The sequence below is a fragment of the Sceloporus undulatus genome, chromosome 4, assembly GCF_019175285.1.
Source record: "Sceloporus undulatus isolate JIND9_A2432 ecotype Alabama chromosome 4, SceUnd_v1.1, whole genome shotgun sequence".
Lineage (NCBI taxonomy): Eukaryota > Metazoa > Chordata > Lepidosauria > Squamata > Phrynosomatidae > Sceloporus > Sceloporus undulatus.
In genome coordinates, this window is record NC_056525.1 from 105,710,690 (window position 1) to 105,734,706 (window position 24,017).

The window sequence follows — 24,017 nt, forward strand, 5'->3', positions numbered from 1 at the left end:
CCCCTCCCTTCTGAACCACTGCTCATTGGAGAATGGTAAATGAACAGACCATACATTTTACTCACAGACATTATTGGTCTATGGCCATACATAAATTATTATTATTATTATTATTATTATTATTATTATTATTATTTCTTCTTCTTCTTCTTCCAAATATTTTTTCCTTCTCGACAAATGAGGTGGGAAATTAAGCTAGGAAATCATTGAGGAAACAAAGTGTTAAACGTACCATCCAACATTTCACTTGAAGAAAACCAGGCCGTGTCAAACCAAGCAACATTAGAGGATGGTCAAGATGGCAAAAGCTATTAATGAAAAACACATAATGTATGGGAGGCAGCAGCAGTTGCTTTTGCTGGAGCCTACTGAGAAGAGCAACATTTCACTCTCTCCTCTTCTCTCTCCCCTACTGAGTTAACTTTAAACTCAGTTTGCAGCAACTGAAGTAGATATGGACAAAAGAGGAAAGTGGAAGGAGGAGGAGAAAGAGCTGGACATTTTAAAAGCAGTTGAGAAAGTGTGTCAGTAGAGGATTAATCCAAACTATCCCTGCTGAATCAGGAGAGTTGGAGGGTTTGGTTAAACCCCCACCACACATGTTGCAAACATGACCCAAATCCCCTCCCCTCCAATGGCTTCTTTTTTGAGAAAGAAAACACACGGGGCATTCTAGTGCCAGGAAGCCCACACTGGAGAAAAACCATCCCATTACTTTAAAATCTGGGCTGAGGAAAGTTTGGTCATCAGGCTCCATGCAGATTCCCCCCAGTGTTGTTTTTGGAGACCTCAGCCCTTCCAGACCCCCCAGACCATCCTTTTGTGGACATAATATAGGACCCCAGACCCATGGCATCTACTCATCCATGCTTTAAATACTGTTAGGTCTCTGTTTTGCTTGCTAAAATTGAGAGCAAGGAAGAGCTGCCATTCACTCCTATGGGAAAAAAAGAAGGGTGCGCTTAGGAAAACTATGGTGTTGAATAGTAAATCCACTCCATCATATTGCGATGACCTCCAGCCACCAAAGATGCAGGAGACAATATATATGGATGGAAAATGCTTTCAAGCCACCTTTCATTTTATGATATCATAGCTGCATGCAAAGGCTTTTTTGAATCCTTTAATTTTGTTCTAATTATATGAGAAATGTTAAATTGACATATTAATTAAAAACAATAGCATAGTATCTGAATGACAGGAAGAACAAACAGTTGTACAGCAAAGACAGATAGGAAACTATAAAGCCATAACAGCTAAAGCATGTTCTACAATACACTGGGTCATTTGCACTTTACAGAGCCCCTTCTCATCCTTTTTGCCGTCGAATTGGTCAACACTTTTCAAGTTTGAATCCAAGAAGATTTTTTAGCTTCTAACCGCCAAAATCAGTGTCATGGGGTTTGCTTGTTGTTGAAAAACAGTGTTGTAGTTAACCGAACTAATATCTCCAGTCAGCCTCTGACATTTTTGGTTACCTAACAAGGAAGATCCTCATGCTCTCATTTTAACTGGTTACAAAATAGATTAAACCTAGTTATAAGCTGACATCTACTGGTAGAAAACTGGAAGTTGCAGGAGAGACACAATTAGTACATTTCCTGTTGGAACAAACCCTGACGAATGAAACATGAGTGAGATGACAACATGGAGATGAAAAATCAAAACAGAAAAATAATATTTTCTGCAAGCAGTGATCTAGAATTTAAGAACAGAGTGGCTAAAAATGGAACACATTTCTGAGGAAGATTAAAGAGAGAAAAGCATTCTGGAAAATCACTGACATGAGTTAATGAAATTGGGGTTGCTGCCTGGGTGATCTGGAGCACATGTTCCACAGAAATTCAGAAGATGAAATTTTTATTTAAAATATGAAGGGAAATAGATGCGAGAAGCCTCACTTGCTGAATTTCTTCCTGTTGTGCAGATATGGAAGGCAAAAGCTACTTTTTGGTGACTACCCCCCTAGATCCATACATTGCTGGGGTGAATGCAGGAGTATATCAGAAACACTATAAACCTAGAGAAGGGGGAGTCCTGGCACAGCCTGATTGCAGTGTGCATGTGCCAGGGATAAAGAGAAAGGTAGACATGGCGTCCTTGCACACTACATAGGACTTTATCACATGGGGAAAATTGGGGTTTTAAACAGCAAAAATCGCATGAGAATCACACAGTCACGATTAACATTTTCACACACATGACTATTAAAAAGCCATTATCCCAGGAATAAACAGGCAATAAAACAGCAACAAATCATTCACAAGATTTCCCCTTAAATGATTTGTTGCTGTTTATTGCCTGTTTATTCCCAGGGTAATGGAACTTTAATCATGATGTTGTGCGATTGTGTGATTTTCATGATTTTTAATGTTTAAACCCCTGATTTTCCCCATGTGATAGTCCATAGTTACAGCACTATGATTCCACTTTAACTGCTATGACTGCATCCTATGGACTTCTGAGATTTGCAGTGTGTGTGTGTGTGTGGGGGGGTATTTTGAATTCTCTGTCATAGAAATCCTCTAGTGCCTCTGACCAAACTACAAACCCTATAATTCTATAGGATGCAACCATGGCAGTTACAGTGGAATCATAATGCTGTAATTGGACAGTGCAAAAGGGCTCATTGATTGTGTAGGAGGGAAACAACCATTGAAAGAGTTGTGTCAAGTATCTCAGTGGTACAGCTTTATCAAGGACAGTGGTGCAATGCAAAAGAGGATGGGAGTCCTACTCCTTTAAACATTGTGTAGAAGAGGGGATTTCAGTGGGTATATATCACAGGATAGCCTACAGGTGCTGAGATTCCTCCTTCAACACAGCAAGTAAAGGTGGAAGGAGTCCTGTTCTTCTTTACGTTTGGTGCTCTCCTTTTTCTCATTTGAAAGAGACTCCACAAAAACAGCTAAAATATAGACAGCATATGTGTTGTAATGCTTTCTCTGCCATCGCGCTCCTGTTTTCTTTTTAAAGCTGTACCACTGGGAGGCACTTAAGAGACGGCATTTTCATTTTGCTCTGTCACAATAGTAAAATAATTGCCAGAATCCTGTTGGGGCCTTATGCCTTCATAAATGGACTTAACTCTGTAGGAATTAAAGTTGTGTAACATCCCTATCCATTAGAGGGCTGTTGTTATGTTACTCTGTAGCAGAGCTGGCAAAAGTACCCAATGTGAATTGTACATTGATGCACATCAGATGCATTTGTCAGGATTTCATTACACATCTTCGTAATTCAGTAAAGGAGTTTCTTACTGCCTCTGCTACATAGCTAGGTACAGTCAGCCCTTCTTATAACAGATTTTTTAATACATGAATACAAGCTTCCAAGTTTTGAAAATGTTCCAAAAAACTATAAATTTCAAATATCAAACCTTGGTTTTCCATTTTTTTATAAGGGACACCATTTTTCTATGTCATTATATTTAATGGGACTTGAGCATACACAGATTTTGTTAACCATGGGGGATCTTGGAGCCAAACCCCAGGGTCCACTGTATATGTACAGTTACCTAATATAACAGGTCATATAGGATTCCAGGGAATGCTGGAATACATTAAAATACTGTACTGTTTTTGTTGTTAAACACTGGCGGGATACAGACGGGCAAAAAGGGGTGTATTCATGACGTCATGAAGGTAGAGCCTTCAGACGGCCCTTACCTGAATGCCGCCATGAACACTCCCCCCGCACGCCACAAGCGGGAAGAAGCGGCATTAAAAAGGTGCTGCTTTTTTCCGTCTATAAGCTGCTGCACCGGTACGTCAGAATTGCCCCGCCGCAAATATAAGTTGCCCGTTTAAAAGCTCCGTGTCAGCTGCGTCGCATAATGAGTTGGGGTCCCGGACATGCGCGGTTTGCAGTCAGGCTTTAATTGCAGCGTCCGCTGCCATGCAGGTGTGGAAGCTGCGGCACAGCTGCAGCGCATTTTAAGACTCGTAACCCTAACCCTAACCCTAACCCTAACCCTAGAGCAACATGTACGCATGCGCTGCTTGGAAAGTTTGGACTTTAAAGTGCACCCCTACACACATTCCTGTGCCATTTTCACCTAACAATAAAAAACGCTAAAACTGTAAATATTGACATATGTACAAAGGAGGTGAGGGGAGATGGCAGGGGGACAGCGGTGGCAGCGGAGACAGCTGTGGCTGCGCATTGCAGATTCAGCAGGAGCGCGGGGACCAAAGGAGAGGAGGCATCTATGATACTGCTGACACTGGCAAAGTGCAAGCAGACAAGGATGCCAACACCAGCTGATCACCAGCTGGCAGGAGACCACCTTTGTTCTTGGGCAGAGTGGGGGGAAAAGTTTTAAAGGGGCTTGGGCACTTTAAATGTGCCCATAGGCTTTCTGCCGCCGCTGATTAGCGCTGCGGATGCGCAGCTGCGCATCCGCCAGCCGGCAAAGGAAAAAAAAGCCGCAGTTTGGGCCGCCCGTGAGGAAGCTGCCTCTCTCTTTGCAGCGTCCTCCGAGGCGGCGGTTTGGAAACTCCGGGTCTGAAACGGCCCCAGGTGAGGCGTCTTCATTGCCCCCCATGTGGAAGCCCCATCACCTGAAGCATGCCCCCTGGGCGGGCGGTCTGGAGGCTCCGTATTCAGCTGAATACACCTCCAAGACGTCCTCCCCTGCCCGTCTGTAACCCGCCATTATCTCGTTGTCGCTATTCTAACAACCAAAGGAGCTGACATATTAATAATTGTTGCATAATTATGCTTTAAGGCTAAACAAGTATTTGTCATTTTTATTTCAAATCAAATATTTGTAGCTATTCTATTTGCTGTAAATCCTATCAGGTCTTGCAGGTCTAGGCTGTTTGCAGACGAGATAATAGATCACAAGACCACTAGAGTCCTCTAATGTACTAGGTTTCTTGTACTGATTGTTTTAATATATGTTTAAAGATTTTTTAAAAAGTACTTTGCATGGATCTAGCATTCTTTATCAGTAAAACATCCTTCAGTTCCAAAAACCTTTCTTAGAAAGTAATTTAGACACCACAATTTACAACAAGTTAAATGAGGATGACTATCAAACCACATGCATTACATAAGGTAGTGAACCAACATCCAGAAATAGTTGGGCCAGTATTAAATGGTATTATCTAGATTTCAAAATTTGTCAAATTCAAGTGTATAACCTCATTTGTAGTAGAAAAATGAGTTATAAGGAGGACAGTATCATAGGCACTGACTTCTTATGTCAACATTTCAGCTTGTAAACACTGATGAGTACGTATTTTCCCCCAAACTCTTTTCTGGATAGATTATATACTAATTGATGCTACTGTAACTGACTTTTCAGATAGTAAGAATGTGTATGAGGCTGGATTCCACTAACATTTTCTGAGGCATTACTCTGCAGATCAAATACACTGTAAATCTTTTGAAATGTTCCAATAAAAAGCAAAAATGTTGTACACTGGACTGTTTGACAAGAGAAATGTGTTTCTAATAAAAGCTTCCATGTGAAAAACTGAAAAAATGTCAAAAAAATAGACTTAAGCATTTCACAGTTTTCTGGGTTTTCATGATTCCTTGCTCAAACCTCCCAATAAAAAAGGATTGGTAGACTTATGCAAAAAGAGAACCTTGAAAAAGGTCTGGATTTCTGTCAAGTATGTTTTTTGCAGACCAGATAACACTAGTCTTGGGCTTTGTTTCTGAGTTCTACTCTTGAACATCCAATGAATTTATTATTATTATTTTATTTCTATGCCACCTTTTCTTCCAGAAAAGGACCCAAGGCGGCTCACAAATAAAAATTCTAACAAACGTATTACGATAAAACAATTAAAAACATCATTTAGAAACAATATAAAATTACAAACATTAAAACCACAATAAAACCACAATACTCACTCCATATAACAAACACCCCATATGAAAGTCATCCCATGATTACACACTGAAAGCCTGCCTGAATAAAACCATTTTTGCTTGCCAACGAAAGGCAAGCAGGGAGGGGGCCAGCCTTGCTTCTTGTGGCAAGGGCATCCCAGAGGGTGGGAGTAGCCACTAAGAAGGCTCTCTCATGTCCTCACCAGGTGATCCTGTGGTCGTGGTAGGATCGGCAAAAAGCCTTCTCCTGAAGATCTTAGGGCTCTAGCAGGTTGGTATGGGGAGATACCGTATCTCAAATGAAACATCCATCCATAAAGGACACTGTTCCTCTCCATTTCTTTTGTGAATTTTTGGGTGCTCCTCAGCTTTTGCTTGTTTTACCTGTACAGCTCTGAATGGTTTAGGGTAGGGTTGGATTACTTCAAATGTTCAGGGGTCTACACTGTCCCACCAAACTCAAAGGGCCCCCTGCCTCTACAAAGAAAGCAATTGAAAGGCTATGTTTTGATTTTAAAAGCATCACTTTTTATTAGCAGCAAGGTGCACGCTCACCACGTGGCTTGTTTACAAGCAGATTAGCACTTCTGGGAACTGTTTGGAAGTGTCAGTCCTTTCTTTCATGTAGGCTAAGTGTTCACAACACACACACATACAGCACAGACAGACAGACAGACAGACATTGACTGAGCTCATGGAGGGAGGGGCATGTGTGTAAGCCTGGCTGATTCTCTCCTTAGAAATTATCAGACGGGGATGGGACAAGATCAGAATCACTTTTCCGTTCTTATCCTGCCCAACAGCAATCGCACGAAAGCCTTTCATAACGTAGTGCTGATCCTGTCATTATCCTGTCGTTGAAGTGGAACTGTATTAACACAAACTCCCGTTAATACAAAATGCAAGAAAATTTCACCTCAATGACGGGACAATGACAGGATCGGTGAAACGTCATATGAAAGGCTTTTGCATGAGTGCTGCCACTCGCACTTTCTGGATGGGACAATGTCTGGATAAGCGCAATATCGTGTGAAAGTCCTTCCCACACTCGTACAGGAAGGATAGGAAAAGGACAGGACAGGGAGATCCTTTTCCTGTCTGATAATCTCCCTTGTCATTCTGTGTCTTCTCTGTGCCTTTAAGTCTCCTGTCAACATATGGTGACCCCATGAATTTAATTGGATTTTCTTAGGCAAGGAATATTCAAAGGTAGATTTTCCAGTTATGGCTGGCCAGATGTAAAAGAGAACAGGGCTTCTGCACCTCTGACAGTTGTAGAGAAGAGGGAATATCAACAGTACCTTGCCAGGAAGCTACTTCTGCACAATTAATGATGGTGCTGGAGCCCTGATCTCTCTTGCAGCTGGCACCCGAGGGAGAACAAAGAAACACAAGGCATGTTGGTTATTTACAGTGCAATCCCATATATAGGTTGAGTCTCCCTTATTTGAAATATTTGGGGCTAGAAGTGTTTTGGATTAAAGTTTTTTTCAGATTTTGGAATATTTGCACATACATAACGAAATATCTTAGAGACGGTCTAAACATGAAATTCATTTATGTTTCATATAAGCCTTATACACATAGCCTGAAGGTTACACAATATTTTTAATAATTTTGTGTATGAGGCAAAGTTTGCGTACATTGAACCATTAGAAGACAAAGGTGTCAGTATCTACTATCTTAGCCATCCATATGGACAATTTTGAAGTTTGGAATATTTCAGATTTTGGAATTCTGGATAAAGGAAACTCAATCTGTATGTTTATGCACTATGTATAGGTGTCCCCATAACCATCTAATGTCAGTAAAAGGATTATGGGCTCTGTTCTTAAATGGAGCATTTTAGGATGATGTTCTACTCCCACAAGAGAGCATTACTTAAACAACTAAGACAGCAAACACCATTTTCCAACCAAGAAGATTTTTTAAAGTAACTGAGTTCTTTGTTGCAAAGTAAAGATTTTTAACAAACTCCAAAATCTGAGCTGAAGCACCTGAGAACTGTTAAAGCCATCAGCTGCAGTGAGCCCTTGTCTGCCTGGCAAAGGAGTGTGGTTATATCCATTATCAGAGGCACCTGGTCTTCCAAGCAAAAAGCCAACTCTGATTCAAAACCAAGTTAAGAATGTTGCTTTATATTTTAAAAAGGGCCATTACAGAAACTGTGGGGAAAATAAGGTAAGAAGTACTTTAGCTGAAATAGCTTCATGTTGTTAGTGTGTTGGATGTGTGTGTTTTTTATAACTGACCAGCATCACATCCCTTCAATTGAAGAAGCCTGGGGTTTGTGTGGAAAGTTCATGAAACAGATCAAGAGTGGGAACTGTGTTGTTTCTCCAGAGATTGCTGAACAACAGCTCTAGTTTCCTGGGAATTTTAGTTCAGTAACATCTGGCAGGGTACACAACTCCCTCCTGTGATGTATTCCCTTTGTGAAAAACTATCCAGGAATTGAAGTACTGTAGAATTCAGTTGGCACTCTATATCCATGGATTCTGCATTCATGGACTTATACATGAAGTTGACTTATAGTCAAGTATATACGGTAAGTAACTTGATGGAGCCAGAGTCAAAGTTTCAATATCCATTTATAATTTAATGTAATAACTCTTACTTCAGTACCAAAAAAAGAAAAAGGAAAAACTTTAGTTACATTGTTTAATCAATGTTGGGCTCTAATTTCAAGACCTGACTGTAAGCAGAAGTATGGGTCTGCAAATATAAATTTATGTTTCAGCTATAATGATTGTGGCTTTCTAAGCAAACCAGGGTCTTCATTCATGGTTTGCCCTTGGTTCAAGTGCCTGATTAATACGCCAACATTAAGTGAGAGATTCTTTTTTTGAATACAGTGTGGAACTAAGATGAAGAGACTGGGATTGAAGTGCTGAATCTAGTGCACAAAGAGAAGGCTGGGGGATTTTTAGCCACCTGGGAAATATTATATCTGAAAGGGCTGCAATCCTGTAGACACTTGTGACAATACACCTCCAAACTCAGGGTCCAAACAAACAGCCAAAATAAAGGTTCTTCGGGTCACTTTGGAGGTATGCTGTTTAAATGGCACACACATTTTAAGAGGCCAGAAGCTGCGCCAAAGCTGCACTCCATTCCTTAGGAATGGAGTGTGGCTTTGGCATGGCTTCCGGCCTCTTAGGACACATGCAGCATTTAAACACTATACCTCCAAAGAGACCAGAAGCAGCTTTATTTTGGCCTGTCTGTTTGGGCCCTCAGTAAGGGCTTATTTTGGATCAGAGGTGGACAGGACTGCACTGATGGTCTTTTGAACCACAAACACATTAATATAAATTTCCAGCAAATGCAAATTGTCACTAGCCTTGAGGAGGAAAGCAGATACCAAGTTTACAAAGACTTTTGAGTAATTCATTAATTGTGTATTCTGAGAAATACTTACGTCTCGCTCTTATTATTTTGACATCAGCTGAGCACTCTGTGCCAGTCCAGGCACATGTCACTTTGAGGAGTAAGCCCCACTGAACTCAGTGGGACTCATTTCTGTTTAAACATACATTGGATTAGCCTAATTCAGTGTTTATATTTGTACAACTTAACTCAGTGGAAGTCCATACAGTATGTATCAAACGTATATTTGACAAACTTTAGAATACCGGGATCTCTTTCTTTGCTGTTAGCATAATTCTGTGTTGCTTGATTTTAGAAAATTAGGGCATACAATCTACCTCCAAGGAGCTAGACTGAAATGCAAGTAATCAGTCTAGTATTTGGTGAGTGGTCTCATTTGATTACTTTGACAAACCAACAAGGGTGGGATTAGGTAGAAATACTTGTGTAGTAAGCATAGGCAGGTGTAGCCATTGTGAAATTATACACTGCTGACATGATTGAAAGCAGGTGTGAAACTTCTGACCTGTTCTGCCTCCAGAATTTGTGTATCTATTCATTTACAGGTAAATTATTGTGATGGGGTAAACTAATTATTGTGATGGGAGTTGTCCACTGTTCCTCTTTATGAAAGAAGCAAATTGATTGATACTAAAGATGAATTTATCCAAGGTGGAAAAAACCCAAACCTATTTTAACATTTAAGCCTCCCTATCTAAACAGAAGCCTAAAATTACTATGAACTTTCTGTAACCCCAGAAGTGACAGTGACTGTCTCGATAGAAAATTAGTGTGTTTGTAGTATTCAGGGGTTTTGTTTTGTTTTGTTTTTTTGTGAATCAGAAACAGGATGCTTTCTAAGTCTTGACTGCTGTTGACAACAATGATAACAAGTTCTTAGAGTAAAAAATGATTCTAAATGGAACAGTATTGGAAACAATCTGACCACTGAATCCCCCACACCTTCTTGTGATACCCCTGAAACAACTGACAAAATTCATCATTATATATCTAAATATGAGGCAAGTATGTACACTGGGATATTTTAAGATGGGCCTAAGAGCAACTGTTTTGAATGCTGGTGAAGTACCTTACACACCAATTTTTCCCCCCTCCTGACCAAATGATGCATAGGCATCAGTCATTATCTTCACCTATTGTATTAAGTCTGTTGTGACTTCTTATTGCAATGGCTATGTTTAACCTATATTTTCCCTAGTGTTTCAGTACTTTAATTAATAGTTCCTTTGAATTAAATTCTGTTACATTTCTGAGAACATCTTAATCCTCATTTAATTATGAGCTCATTTTTTTCCTCATGCTACTTTGTTTCTTAGCTGTTCCTACTGAGCAAATGAATCAGGGAAGGTTTTGACTTCATATCCAAATTAACTGATGTTAATTAGCTGACAAAAAAAATGCACGTTTGTTGTGAACTGAAGCTGCATTTAACTGGGCTGTTGTACAAACTTTATATCCACTACAGCAAAAAAAAATCCAGATTGGGAGCTTCTTTGTACTTTTCTCAACACAAAAGGCAAGATCCATTTTCTCAGAGAGTGAACATGCACTCTAGAAATCCCTTTCAGCTCTCTAATCTGTGTTCACTGTTTATCTTTAAATGGAAGCACATTTTCACTCTTCATGCTTATGTTTAGCAGTACCTTCTTCTAATTATGGGGATAAAGTTATGTATTATGTAGTCTGCAGCAGCTTATATATGATGGGCTTATGAATGCATAGCTTTCAATTAGCTCCAAACCCTCGAAGATCTGTGGAGATGCCGGGGGGGGGGGGATGGTGTCATTCTCAATACAAAAGGGTATTGACACATATTGCCTACCTTGTCAGATGATATAATTTAGAAGAAAGTTACTCAGCACCAAGATGGCAAAGGAGATATAACTACTACTATTCATGACGATTGCTGTAATAAGCATTCTGGTCATAAGAAACCTTGTATACCTCTGGAATCCCTTGCAGAATTAAACCATTCCTTCTCCCATCTATTTATGCCTAAATCACTGCCTGCTAGTATTGAAATTGCCAGTCATACAAGCAACAGCTACTGATATTTCCTCTTCTACACATCCAGGAGACCTCCCTTATTTCTCCTTGCAGTCCTAGCTCATGTTGAAATATGTTAACTCAAGAGCTTGGCTAAGTCCAATGGAAGTAAGCTTGGAGTTATGACTGTGTTCTCTCCTTCTGATCTTTTACCTAATAGGTATTACCTTTATCTGACAGGTATTTCCCACCATAATGTACCAAATAACTGTTCTCCTAAATAGGTACCTGCACACCTAAATTTGACATTGTATTCCTGTGCACCTTGCATTGAATGGCTCTGTATAATATATTTCAAACTAAAACATGTGTAGAACTGAATGGCATGGACTACAAGACACCAGGCATAGAATAGAAGAACTATTCCAAAAGAAAATTTTCCATTCTGCACTCTGCATTTGGATCTGGGAAACTACAGGCTCATCTAAATATATTAATTAGGTATATAGTGTTCTTACTACTGAACAGGATTTTGTCACCAACATAGTAGGACATCTTAATAAGCTTGAGTAATGAAGGTGCTCTGATAGAATAGTCCAGTGGTTCCCAACCTTTGGTCCTCCATTTGTTTTGGACTTCAGTTTCCAGAAGCTCCAGCCAACTTGGCCTACAAGCCAGGAATTATGGGAACTAAAATCCAAAACATCTGGAAGACCAAAGGTTGGAACCACTTGAATAGTCCATAAAATTCTTCCCTAACCCACAATGCATAAAAACATCTGGTATAAGGACAAAGGATCCCATCCACCATGGGTATATGTTAAGATCCTTCATGGCATATACAGTCTCACTAAGGCATCAAAGGCTCAAAGGGCCTTTAAAAGAACCTAAGATGCCCACTAAATCAGACCAAGACCTTCCCTGGTCCAATACTCTTCTCCCACAGTAGGCAGCTCAATGTCTACAGGAATCCCATATGCTGGTATTGCTGCAATCCTTCTTCAACACAATCACAAGGAATGGCCAACACAGTCACAAGGAATTATAATAAAAGCCAATCAAACCTTGGGTTGATTCCCAGAGCATGAGAGATGCCCAAGCAGAAACTACAAATATTAGCTGCTTTGATTTCTAAGCAGTTAAAGGGTATTACCGTATATACTCGATAATAAGTCAACCTCATGTCAAGGGCAGGTTTTAGGACCAAAATTATAGATTTTGATATAACTTGTGGATAAGTAGTGAGTATGACCTAGGGTCATGTAACAAAAGAACTTAAGGTTGAACCAAGGGAAGACATGCCAAGGAACTTACAAAATTACAGGATTCACAATGAAGGATGGATGGATGGATGAAAGAGTTCAGGACTGGATCTTTTTTTTTTTTTAACTACCACAGTTTTGGATTGGCTATGGCTAATTCAAAGGTATCTTTGTAGTTTTGTCCCCTGGATGGTGTGCTGACATGGGGATTCAGTAGGCATTTGAATTTGTTCCCAGCAATTAAAATGATTAAATTAAGATGGGGGCATATACTCTAGGGCTCCCATATCTTGGCAGCATTCTGTGACCTTAACCATATTCTTGTCAGCTATGCAGACTGTGTCTCCTAGAATAAAATTGATTCCTAAACCAGGATGGCAGGGCAACATCCAATAAACCCATGGTGCACAATACCCATGTGGATAGAGTCAGCATGTTAGAAGCTCCTCTATAATACTATAGGAGAGTGTGATAGCATCTTTCCACTTTGATTTCTTGCAACTACAGTTGCCCCTCCTAACTCACAGATTTGAGATCCATGAGCTTGAATATCCGCTGAGGAGCAACCTCCCCTATTTTCAATGGTGTGCCTATGGGGCTTGAATATGTGCGAGCCTTCATTTTTTCAGGGGGGTCCAGAATGGATCCCCTGTGAAAACAAAGGGCCAGCTGTAGTGTGAAACAGCTTTTGCTCCCATGTATTTGTCTCATCTTGTTTTAAAATCATCTGAACTGGCAGCATTCATCACTAATTTTGTAGATAAACTATGCAGGTTTATAGAGAAGAACTCTCTTTTGTCTGTCTTAACCCTATTCAGCATAACTGGATGGAACTGCACCTCATGTTCTAGTATTATGATAAGAAAGAAAGGAAAAATTTCTCCTTCCTCCACAGCACACATTAGTGTATCTACATTGCCATCACCTTTTTCTTGAACTAAAACGTTCCAGACACTGTAACCTCCCTCATAGAGGAGTTACCTCAGCCCCTTGAACCTGTCCCCTGCCCATTTTTGTGGCTTCTCCAGCTCTGCTATATCTTCTATGGGACAACGATCAGAATAATACACACTATAGATTTGTGTAAAAGATATTCTGATACTGGCAGTTTTATGATACATCCATTTCTTAATGATCACCAATATAGAATTTGTCCTTTTCACAGCGGCCACATACTCTGTAGACTTTCTCACTGAGCTGTCTAGCACAATCCCAAGATAGCTTCTTTTGTTTTCTTTTTTGTCATATAATTTTTGTTGAATTTCACTAACCATCATAAACTAAAACAACAATATAAACCAACCAACACAATAGAACACAACGCCATGACCCCTGCCATAATTATATACATGACTTCACACGTCCCCGTACCTAAGACATGAGTGTGTATCTTTATGTACTGTATGTTCATTAATGTTCACAACATTTATTCCCTTATTATATTTATAGTTATGTCATACTTCAAAGCTCAAAAGCTACTTGTATTGTCTCCCCTCCTTTCTTTTTAAAGAATTGAATGAATACTTCAGATTTTTTCTGGTGGCTTTTATCTAATTGGAATGGATAGTTTTTTCCTCATTTCTGCCAGTTCTAACATTTTTTAGATCATTTCTTATAACAAGATAGTTTTCCTGGTCAGTCATAGCTACCTCACAGACCACATAACCAAATATATGGTTATGATATTGTTATCATCATCCATTTGTAGCTTTTTATACTTGCTTACACTGAACTGTAGTGTGGGTTTCCCCAGTTAGAAGAGATCCTTCCAAAGCTCTTCATCACCCACCCACCATTTTTAAAGGGAGGCCTAAGACATAGTAAATTTTGTGTAGCAAATGGTATGATGAATTTGAGATGGGAGACATCTGGAAAGACTATATTAATATTGCTCTTGAGTATGTATGCTTCATAAGCCATCCTGAAGTAGAAGGTTCTATGACAGTTGGGAAGTCTGTTAAGACACCTAGAAGAACAGTGAGAAATCTGAATGACTACTGATGTGTGTATAAGTTGCCTGTCTTTCACCCATAGAAAATAATGTTGGATGTAGCACAATTATTGGGGAGAGGTTTGGGGTAAATTTAACTTACACTCAGTGCATTTAAATTCCCCTTCTGTACGTGAAATGTCTCATAGCTTCTCTTGTAATCAACACATGCTGATACCCTTGGATTTTCTGTAATATCTCATCTAACAGGACTTAGTTATCTGTTACCATCACTCTAAACATGTATTTGTGCTTTCAGTGAAAGAGGTAATGTGGATGTTCTTTGGTGCATGTTTCTAGTTGCTTATGGCTAGAACTTTTTTTTCTTTCCAAACTGACTTGAGAGATTGGTTCTCTTGATAGCTATCTTCAACCTTGTTTTGCCGCCTCCTTTTACCAAATAGTTTTTTGAAAGGTGTTTAGTCATAGATAACTGTGTATCAAAACAAGAAAGTGGTGTTGCATGCCATGGTAAGTGATGCCTTGTTCTACGTTCCACTCCAGTGGTTAAAAATCATTGTTAATCTGAGCAAAGACTAAGCATTCAATCAATAGAGCTCTTGCAAATCTTTTTCTTTACAGACCCTCTCCTGAAGACATTGACCTACAAGGCAAGATAAAGGCAGTAAGAATAAATATGACTGACCCAAATCAACAGCCTCTGACAATAGTCAATCCTCCCGCTCCACAATGCATCAATTCCCAAGGAACTGGCCGTTTAACAAATCAGCTTCAATATTTGCAGAGGGTGGTCATGAAAGCAATGTGGAGGCATAACTTTTCCTGGCCATTTCATCAGCCTGTAGATGCTGCAGGTTTAAAACTTCCAGTAAGAGCCTACTTGGTTTCCTTGTATATACGTTTTTAATAATAGCTTAAGAAAAACAAAAATCTGTGTTTTAATATGTGATTCATCTTTATGTAGCTCCAACATAAAGAGATTTACTTTAATACTCTTGTTAGGTCCACCCTTGATAGATAAAAGTACAGCATCATTTGCATAGAATAAAAGGATGGATCGATTTGTTTCCCAGTTTTGAGGGATGGGTCTCAGGAAATTAGACTTAGGTGCCAAATCATGCAAATGCAAATTGAACAAACATGGAACTTGTAAACATCCTTGACCCCACCCCACCCCGCAAGGTATATTGACCTCATCTATAACAAATTTTCATATATTTCATGAACACAAACACATTAATAGAGTAATCCGTTTAAAGTACAGTGGAAATAATGGTGTGCATGCAGCTTTCCTCTAGAGCTATCAGCAAGGACACCAGCTGAGACTACATCTGTGAAGAAATTTGGGTTTGTTTTTTTTACTGTTAAACAAGAGTACTCTGCTTTTAACAGAGTATTCTTACCAACTCTTATCAAGCAATGATAAAAAATAAGAGTAATGTAGGTGCTGTAATGGTTAGAGTGCTGGTCTAGAATTCTAGAAGGCCAGGATTCAAATCTCTGCTCAGTCACAGAAACCCATTCAGTGGCCCTGGGCAAGTCAGACACACTCAGCCTAAGAGGAAGGTCAAGACAATCCTAGCAATGGGTCTCCATAAGTCAGAGTTGGCTTGAAGGCACACAACAAAACTTTAAATAGCCTGTTCGTTAGATAGAATTTTTAAAGGTAAAGAATAGAGTACTATATAATTTTGAGAAGAAAGAGCTTCTGAAATCAGAAATTTGAGGTTTTTAACCTGAGCTGTGCATGCCTGAAACATTTTGCAAAGGGACCTTAATACATCCAGAATTGAAATGCTCTTTGAATGCTTGTTGGTAGATGCCCTGATCTGAAAGAATTACATGCTGATGTATATGCATATGTGTATAAAAAAACCTTATGCAATCCTGCAGCATACTCCAGATGTAGATTTCAAGGCCAAAAAGTTGTTCACCCTATTTTAAAAGAATTTATACTAGCAAGGCCAACAGCTGATATGTATAAACAAGGGAGAAAAAGCTTTCTCCTCTAAACACAACTGTATACTTTGCATTCTTATAGTCATAACAATAGTGAATGTGATTCTACCATACCTGTTCATATTAATTTTTTTTCTTTTTTTGTATCACAGCTAGTATTGCCAGTCAATAATCCACAACAACAATAAAATTAACTCTCTCCTTTCTAGTCAATTAATCACATTTAAATAAGTTGAATATGACCAAAACACATACACCTTTTACAAGATTTTTTTTAGACTGTGGCAAGTGTAAGATAATGCAAAATGGAATAAGGAAAAGGTCACTCTGTTGTTTTTATTTGCTATTTTGTTTTACTATTTCCTATTGTGATGATACCAATATCATGGTATTATGATATGCCAATTTGCTATTTGTCACACTGATTAAATAAAAACTGGCCCTTTTCAATTAATAATGTGAAGCTGTAAATGACTGATTTGGCTGTTTACTGAAAAATTGCTGCCATGTCATAACTAACATTGATATCTATCAGTATTCCAGCCCTTTTCTCCTGCATATTTCTTAGCTAAACTTTAAAATGTATGTTTAGTCTGTGGGCCTTTATGCTCAAAAATCATTCTAGGCCTTTGATCTTTTCAGTGAAGGCTAAACCCCTCAGACATGTTTCTCTTTTTCTTGACAAACGCAAACGGTCAGTTTGTCCAAAAGTGCTTTCAAAGTGACTGTCACTTTGCATTTCTGGTGTTGGATTTCAAGAGAAACTGTCACTTGAGGTTAATTTTAGAGGTCATTCACTCAATATACTTTTTAAAGTGGGAGCTAGCCTTGGGCCAGTTCTGTCTCTTCAGATTTCTAAGTCAGACATTTAAATTGTATTTCATCTACTTATAAGAACACTGAACCATCAACCTTGACATGCCAAAGATGACCATCTTTGGAGCATGTATGCCTTTATGAGCAGTACACGAGGGCCAAAAACCTTGGACGTGTTGGCCCATCCATGCACTTCTCTATTTACAGATCATTTTCTGAACTAACAGCTTAGCTAAACATGTACTTGCAGAAAAAACACACTGAAAAATAATTAAGGTACCACTGTAATCACCCCTAAAGTGGAATATTTTTTAGGACGCTGAAGCAAAGCTACAGTGCTTCTGTGTTTTGCTATAAGCACATTATGAAGTATGGTGAGGAAGAGCTACCCATCACTACAGTGTAAGAAGCACCAACTATACATAAAGTCTTAGGTGGGATACAGACCGCCCCTTTCCCTGACAGATTGGGGCCTCAGCGGCCACAGTGCCAGCCCTGGAGCCCCTGATCCACCACTTCTCCAGGCCACACAGAAGCGGCAAAATGCTGACACCCTGACAGCGGCGGGGAAAGAGAGAAAGGGGCTGCTCAGCCCCTTTCTCTTCCATATCGCTGGCATGGCCGTTTAAAGGCCACGCCAGTGATACACACAGCGAAAGGAGCTCCTTTCGGTGCCGCTAAAAGGGTGCCACAAGTGCCCTGCAGTGGCGCATGCACGTCACGCCTGTACTGTGCTGTTTGGCTGCGGTGCGACCGTGACATCATAATGGCGGCGCCCATGTAGACAGGGCGCTGCCATTTTGACGCCGCGGTTACATGCTAGGGTTGTTGGGTGTCTGTAAAGAACGCCCCAAGGTAACCCTAGCACGTATCCAGGCCGGCGCAAAGCGCCGGTCTGGATACCGCCTGACTGATATTTAAAAATACTTTTTGTTTGGGTTAAAATGTCATAATAAAGTATGATTTATCTTGATAGGAACATGCTTAGCACACAGTGCCAGAGCTCATGTGCCCTTTTCTCCCTCTTCTGACTCGGCTGTAAGAGACTGAGTGTTTTTGCTTCCATTTGAGATTAACTATAGCTTGTCATGACTGTTGAACCCAATGGTTAATTATGGAAATAATTTGTTTGAAGCACGGCACAAATCTAGATTTTTTTTTCAGTAAGTCATAATTTAAAAACATCCAAGGCATAGGGTTGGATGCAATACTAAACTTCAGTTCATTGAAATCAGAAGCATCCAAGTTTCTTCTCACAGAGGAACTGCTGCTGGTTAAGGGACCCCAAAGGAATTCTGGTTACAATAACCCATGGCTTATTATGGTTACTGAATTCAGCTTTTGTTTTGAAGGGAAGTGCAGTCTTTCTAGAGTGCTCTCTCTATTTTGATCTTCTTGACAACATTTTTTAATGCTTCTTGAGTATGGTAGATAAGTATGCATATCAGGAGGTTCTTGGATTCAACTACCACCTTACTTATGGACTTGCTAGATCTTGGACAAGCCCCTGTCCTCTTAGCCACTGTGTTGCAGCTTTCAATCTACCACCTCCTTATGGTGGTACACATCTGCCACCGTGAATGAAAAAGATTCCATTAACACCTTCGCAAATGTATTATTTATTTTGAAGATATCATTCACTTCAGTGCCTCTTTTAATATATGAATCCACAAGATATGTTTTCTGTGCTAGGAAACGGTGCTCTTTAATGCAGCGTATCTTCATGGTTGTTTTCCCCCCTCTCTGCTTTCTGTTTTAAAACACAGGATTATTATAATATTATTAAAAACCCAATGGACTTGACCACGATTCAGAAACGCCTGGAGCACAACTATTACACATGTGCTGCGGAATGTATTGAAAACTTTAAAACAATGTTTGCAAACTGCTATATGTACAACAAGGTATGTATAATATTAAAATCCACAATACTTTGGATTTATTTACAGCAGTCTGTCTGTGCTATTTTAAGCCCTTTAATACTAGCAGGGTGTCTATTGGCATGATGGGATGGAGAAAGCAACAAATGCTCCTGTGTCTTGGAACTTCACCCAAAACATATGAGCAAGTCTCCTAATACATCTATATCTTACAGATGTGTCACTAGTGGGATTGGGGGGATGAGGACCACACCTGGTGACACATCAAAGGGGGGTGGCACGCAGTGCACTGGTGAGAAGGAATACCAAAATTCCAGGTCTGGTGGCTTTGCTGGCTGCATGGAAAAGTATGTTTCCCCCCTTTCCTACTTGGCCACCAGCTTTGCCAGACGCAGAAAGGCTGCTGAGGGGAGGCTTGCTTTCCATGTCTGGGCGCTTTGCTGACCAGGTAGGAAAGCAAATCTCCCCCCTTTCCCAACTGACCAGAAGCTCCACCAGACTTGGAAAAGGCTGTTGAAAATAGGATTATTTAAAAATGATCCTCACAGGTAACAAATATACAAACTTATGCTACCGGTGCCTCAGTTAAGAAACTAGATGTGTTCCTGGGCATTATGTCTTTAAAAGAAAATTTGACACCATAGGTAGAAATAATGTGAGGAAAACTTTTTATCCAAAACTGACAATATGCACATATGAAATGAAACAACCAGGTCAGGTAAATATTGCATAAGTAAACAATAACATTTGAATCTTCTAGAGACCCCTTGAAACCTTCGAAAATGTATCCAGAAATTATTGGGGGGTTTTCCCTTCACCAGCTTCCACTTTCCTTATTATTTCCATATTGGTGGCCAAACAGTGTGACAGGTATATCTGCTCCCCCCCCCCCCCCCCCCGTTTTCCTATGCATGCATGCTCAGTAATAGATTCTGGAAGCAGCTGCTGTTTACTTTGCCTGTTGTAATCAGGTACATGCAGGTACAATACAGCTGGCTAGAGCAGAATCCCATTCTTTCCCAGATCAAGCTTTTATTGCACTATACTGCAAACATACTGCTGAAACCCAAACACACAAAGGCTGTGTTCTCCCAGACTTCCTTCAGAATAGTTTTTTCTGGAAGATGCCAGTCACAGATGCTGGCAAAACGTCAGGAATAAACTCTTCTATAACATGGCCACATAGCCCCAAAAACCCACAAAAAACTTCGACTTTACATTCCTTCCTTCATATTCTTTTTTTAGCCAGTGCTGCTAAAAAAAAATCCTCCAGTTAGACAAAGAGTAAGGAGTAAAAGATGAGTTGGGTGAGCATAAATAGACTTTGTAAAAAGGAGCTCTGTCATTCTTGGTTAACTGAGGTGTGCCTGTACTTCACTTCTTGGCTATTGTTTACCACAACATCCTCTGTTTCTTGAAAGTGGTGATGGATGTTATTTGTAACAAATTTCTGATTTTGGAGTTGTGTTCCCATTCACCTACATAACGTGTATTTTGGTCATGTAACTGTTTATGGCACTAATTAAAAACTTTATTGTTGTTTCAAGGCATCCACCATTCCAGCAGTTTGCATCAAATTTATCTTCATTGATGTGGGTATAATTGTACTGTCATAGATTTGGGGTGGTCAGAATGGCCATTTAGGAATTCTTTACAGCCCAGAGCCTATGTTTGTAAACAGGTTGTTGTTGTTGTTGTTGCTGTTGTTGTGTGCCTTCAATTCATTTCTGACCTATGGCAACCCTAAGGCAAACCTATCATGGTTTTTTTTAGGGGGGGGGCAAAATTTGTTCAGAGGAAGTTTACCATTGCCTTCCCCAGGGGCTGAAAATGTGTGACTTGACCAGGTCACCCAGTGGTTTCATGGCCAAGCTGGGAATTGAACCCTGGTCTCCAGAGAGATAGTCCAACACTCAAACCACAACACCATGCTGGAGTTTGCACAAATAGGTAAAACAAAACACACACACACACACACATATATATAACCAACATTTTTAGAGGTCAAAACTGACATCCACATCTGTTACTCAATTTGAGAGTTTGTTGATTGTGCAACCACCTCAATGCAAAAACTGCTGGACTCTTTCAGAAATGATAAAGCTTTTTTTGGAAGAAATTTCGTGAGAGACTTTCTGTGTCAGGGGAGTTTCGGGTCACACATGACTTATGGACCATACTTTGCCCACCCTTGTACTAAGAAGTGGGGAGGGAACTTGTAGCCTAGCTGTTTTAAGTTGTCAGTACTGGGATGGTAGGCGTGCTTCTAGGCAAGGTTTATATCCCACAGTTGTCCTGCTTCATATACTGAATTTTCCACATGCTTCTTGTATGTCCAAACAGTTTTTCATTTAAACTCTTTTGTTTCCTCACCACAACAACCATTGCCACCACCTCTCTCTTTTTACTTTCCTTGCAACAGAAGATCTGTTAAGGGAAGAGAGATGGAATAGCTACATAACTTCATTTGCATGGTAACATTACTGAATTCTTCTTCTGGAAGTATCCTGCACCTAAAAAGAGGAGGCAGATAGTTAATTTGCTCTTTTCAGGAAACCATCTGGTGTTAGCGTTCCCTTAGAAAACTGATGAGGAATAGGAGAGTGTTTGAGGAGATACTACACATGGCTAACCATGATTAGACCAAGAAAAAAGCAGCTTTGGTGATACTTATCACACCATGATACCTCCACCATGTGGCTGCTCTTTCCCCTTTTCATTGCTGGGGGACTCCTGTCAAGGACCTCACAATCACAGTAGTCCCCAAGTGAAAAAAATTGCTGTTGGGGCAATTGCAAAATTTGAAGTCACGTGGTGTTGGTGTCTCTCTCTTCTCCTCCTGTCTCCCCACCTGCTATTCCCAAGCAACCTGATTCCCCTTATTATTCTTTTATTTCTTTTCAATTTTTTTTTAAAATTTAACTTGTAGTAGCAGAGCTCTGGAATTGTGTGAAATAGTGGGGGGGAGGAGGGATATAAATATAAAAATAAAATAACTGGAAGGCATGCTGGGTAGGGCATAGGGCAGGAAGGTAGGGTTGAGGATCAGCCAAGAAAAGAGTGTGATGTTGTGTGATGGAGAAAACGTGCCATGATGTCTGCTCTTAAAGTGCTATATTTTCATTTTTATAAACCTGATGCGATTGCTGCAAGAGTGGGGCTTGTGTGGTAGTGCCCTGACAGCTAATGCTGCAAGGCCCTGTCTTATGCTCAGCCAGTACACACAGGGTGACCAGATGTTCTCCTTTTCCAAGACATGTCCTACATTTAAATGTTATGTCTAGGAAGAATTCCAAAATGTCCTCCATTTTGAGCATGACTAACAAGCTCATTAAGAGCACCACATTTGCTGTTCCTTTTTGAGAAATTCTGCTTGCCAGCCTATCCTTACTGCAAATAAGCACATAGGATGGCATATACTAACATTCTTTTTTCCTAGGAGCATCAGAAGACAAGACTTTCCCCCAGAGCTTAGAAATGAGTGTTTCTCGGAGGTGAAAAAGACAGCAAATGTGTGAGGCAATGGGCTGCTTGAGGACATGGTGCATATGTTGAAAGGGGTTTTTCCTTAATTCCAGCATAATGGACAAGTGGCAGAAATAATTTTAATGTAGATTCAGCCAAGATTTGTTGCTAGTATAGTACAATTTTGCACAGAGTTCTATAAGTATACTTAGGGTTGCCATACCTGAGGACCTCCAAACCGGGACAAATGTAGGACAAGGTTTAAAAATGTAGGGCCTTTTTTTTTTATTTCCTGGCCAGGAAATTTAAAAAAAAAAGGTCCTACATTTTTAAACCTTGTCCTCCTCCTCCTTCCCGGCTTGGGAGGAAGCCTCGGCCTCCTCTCAGGCCAGGAAGGGGCGCGGGGGCCGCCCGTCATTGCGGCCATCGCCATGGTGCCAAGCAGCCTCCTCCTCCTCCCCGGCCTCATGGAGGCCTTGGAGGACACCGCGGCCAGAGCTCCAATTGCGGAGCCGCCTCCAAGGCCTGGCTGGGGCCTGGGAGGGAGCGTCTCCGTGGTCGGAGCTCTGACTGCAGAGAGCCCTGCCAGGACGTAGCGAGGCCTTGGAGGACCCCACGATTGCAGAGCCGCCTCCAAGGCCTCGCTGGGGCCTGAGAGAGAGCGTCTCTGCGGCTGGAGCTCCGACCGCAGAGAGCGCTCCCAGGACTCAGTGAGGCCTTGGAGGACCCCGTGGCGCGCGTGGGGGCAGAAGTGGCCACAGGTGGTGCTGCCCCGGTTTTGGCACCAAACCGGACCGGGACTGGGACGGCACCGCCCAAACAGGGATTGCCCCGCCTACAGGCAGGATACGGCATCCCTAAGTATACTGCAAGCCAGCAAGGCATTTTGATGAAGATAAGTTCATCAGAAAAATATGGACGAATACATAATAAAGTATATGTAATATAGTTGTAAATAAACCATATGAGATGAATTTATATCTATATTAGTGGTTTTTGCTATTATTTTGTAAGGTTCTACATTTTTCTTGAACGCACTACATTTTGCAGTGTTTTGTCTTCCTTTGGAGTTATGACATCTGGTCACCTTGTGTATACATGCATAACTAAACCTCTGTCACTGAGACATCATTAGTCTCCAGTGATTTCTGCTGACGAAACCACACACAGAGACTCCAATTTCTCTTGCTTTTTGCCAAAGGCCTTTGCATAAATTCAAACATGCTTAAAAACACACGATGCAGAAATCACATTTATCAGTGTAATTACTGAATATGCAATGGCTACAAAACTCATTATAAAAGTTTTATAACAGACCTAATGAACAACAAAACAAAGGATACAGGGGAAAAATACAAATAAAATCAGGTCATCACCATGACAATTGAAAGCAATCTCAGGTAGTACTCCACCCCCACCCCACTTGCAGCAGGCAATAGAGATGTGGGGGAATGAAGGCTT

The 24,017-nt window shown here is 40.4% G+C and overlaps 1 protein-coding gene across 1 annotated transcript in view; it reads left to right on the forward strand.

Moving 5' to 3' along the window:
- The first annotated feature begins 9,712 nt into the window (after positions 1-9,712).
- BRDT (bromodomain testis associated) overlaps positions 9,713-24,017 on the forward strand; it is a 42,720-nt gene continuing 28,415 nt past the window's right edge. The window contains 4 exon segments of the mRNA XM_042463908.1: positions 9,713-9,748; positions 9,751-9,782; positions 15,058-15,304; positions 18,978-19,115. Coding sequence (XP_042319842.1) covers positions 9,713-9,748; positions 9,751-9,782; positions 15,058-15,304; positions 18,978-19,115 — 453 coding nt within the window.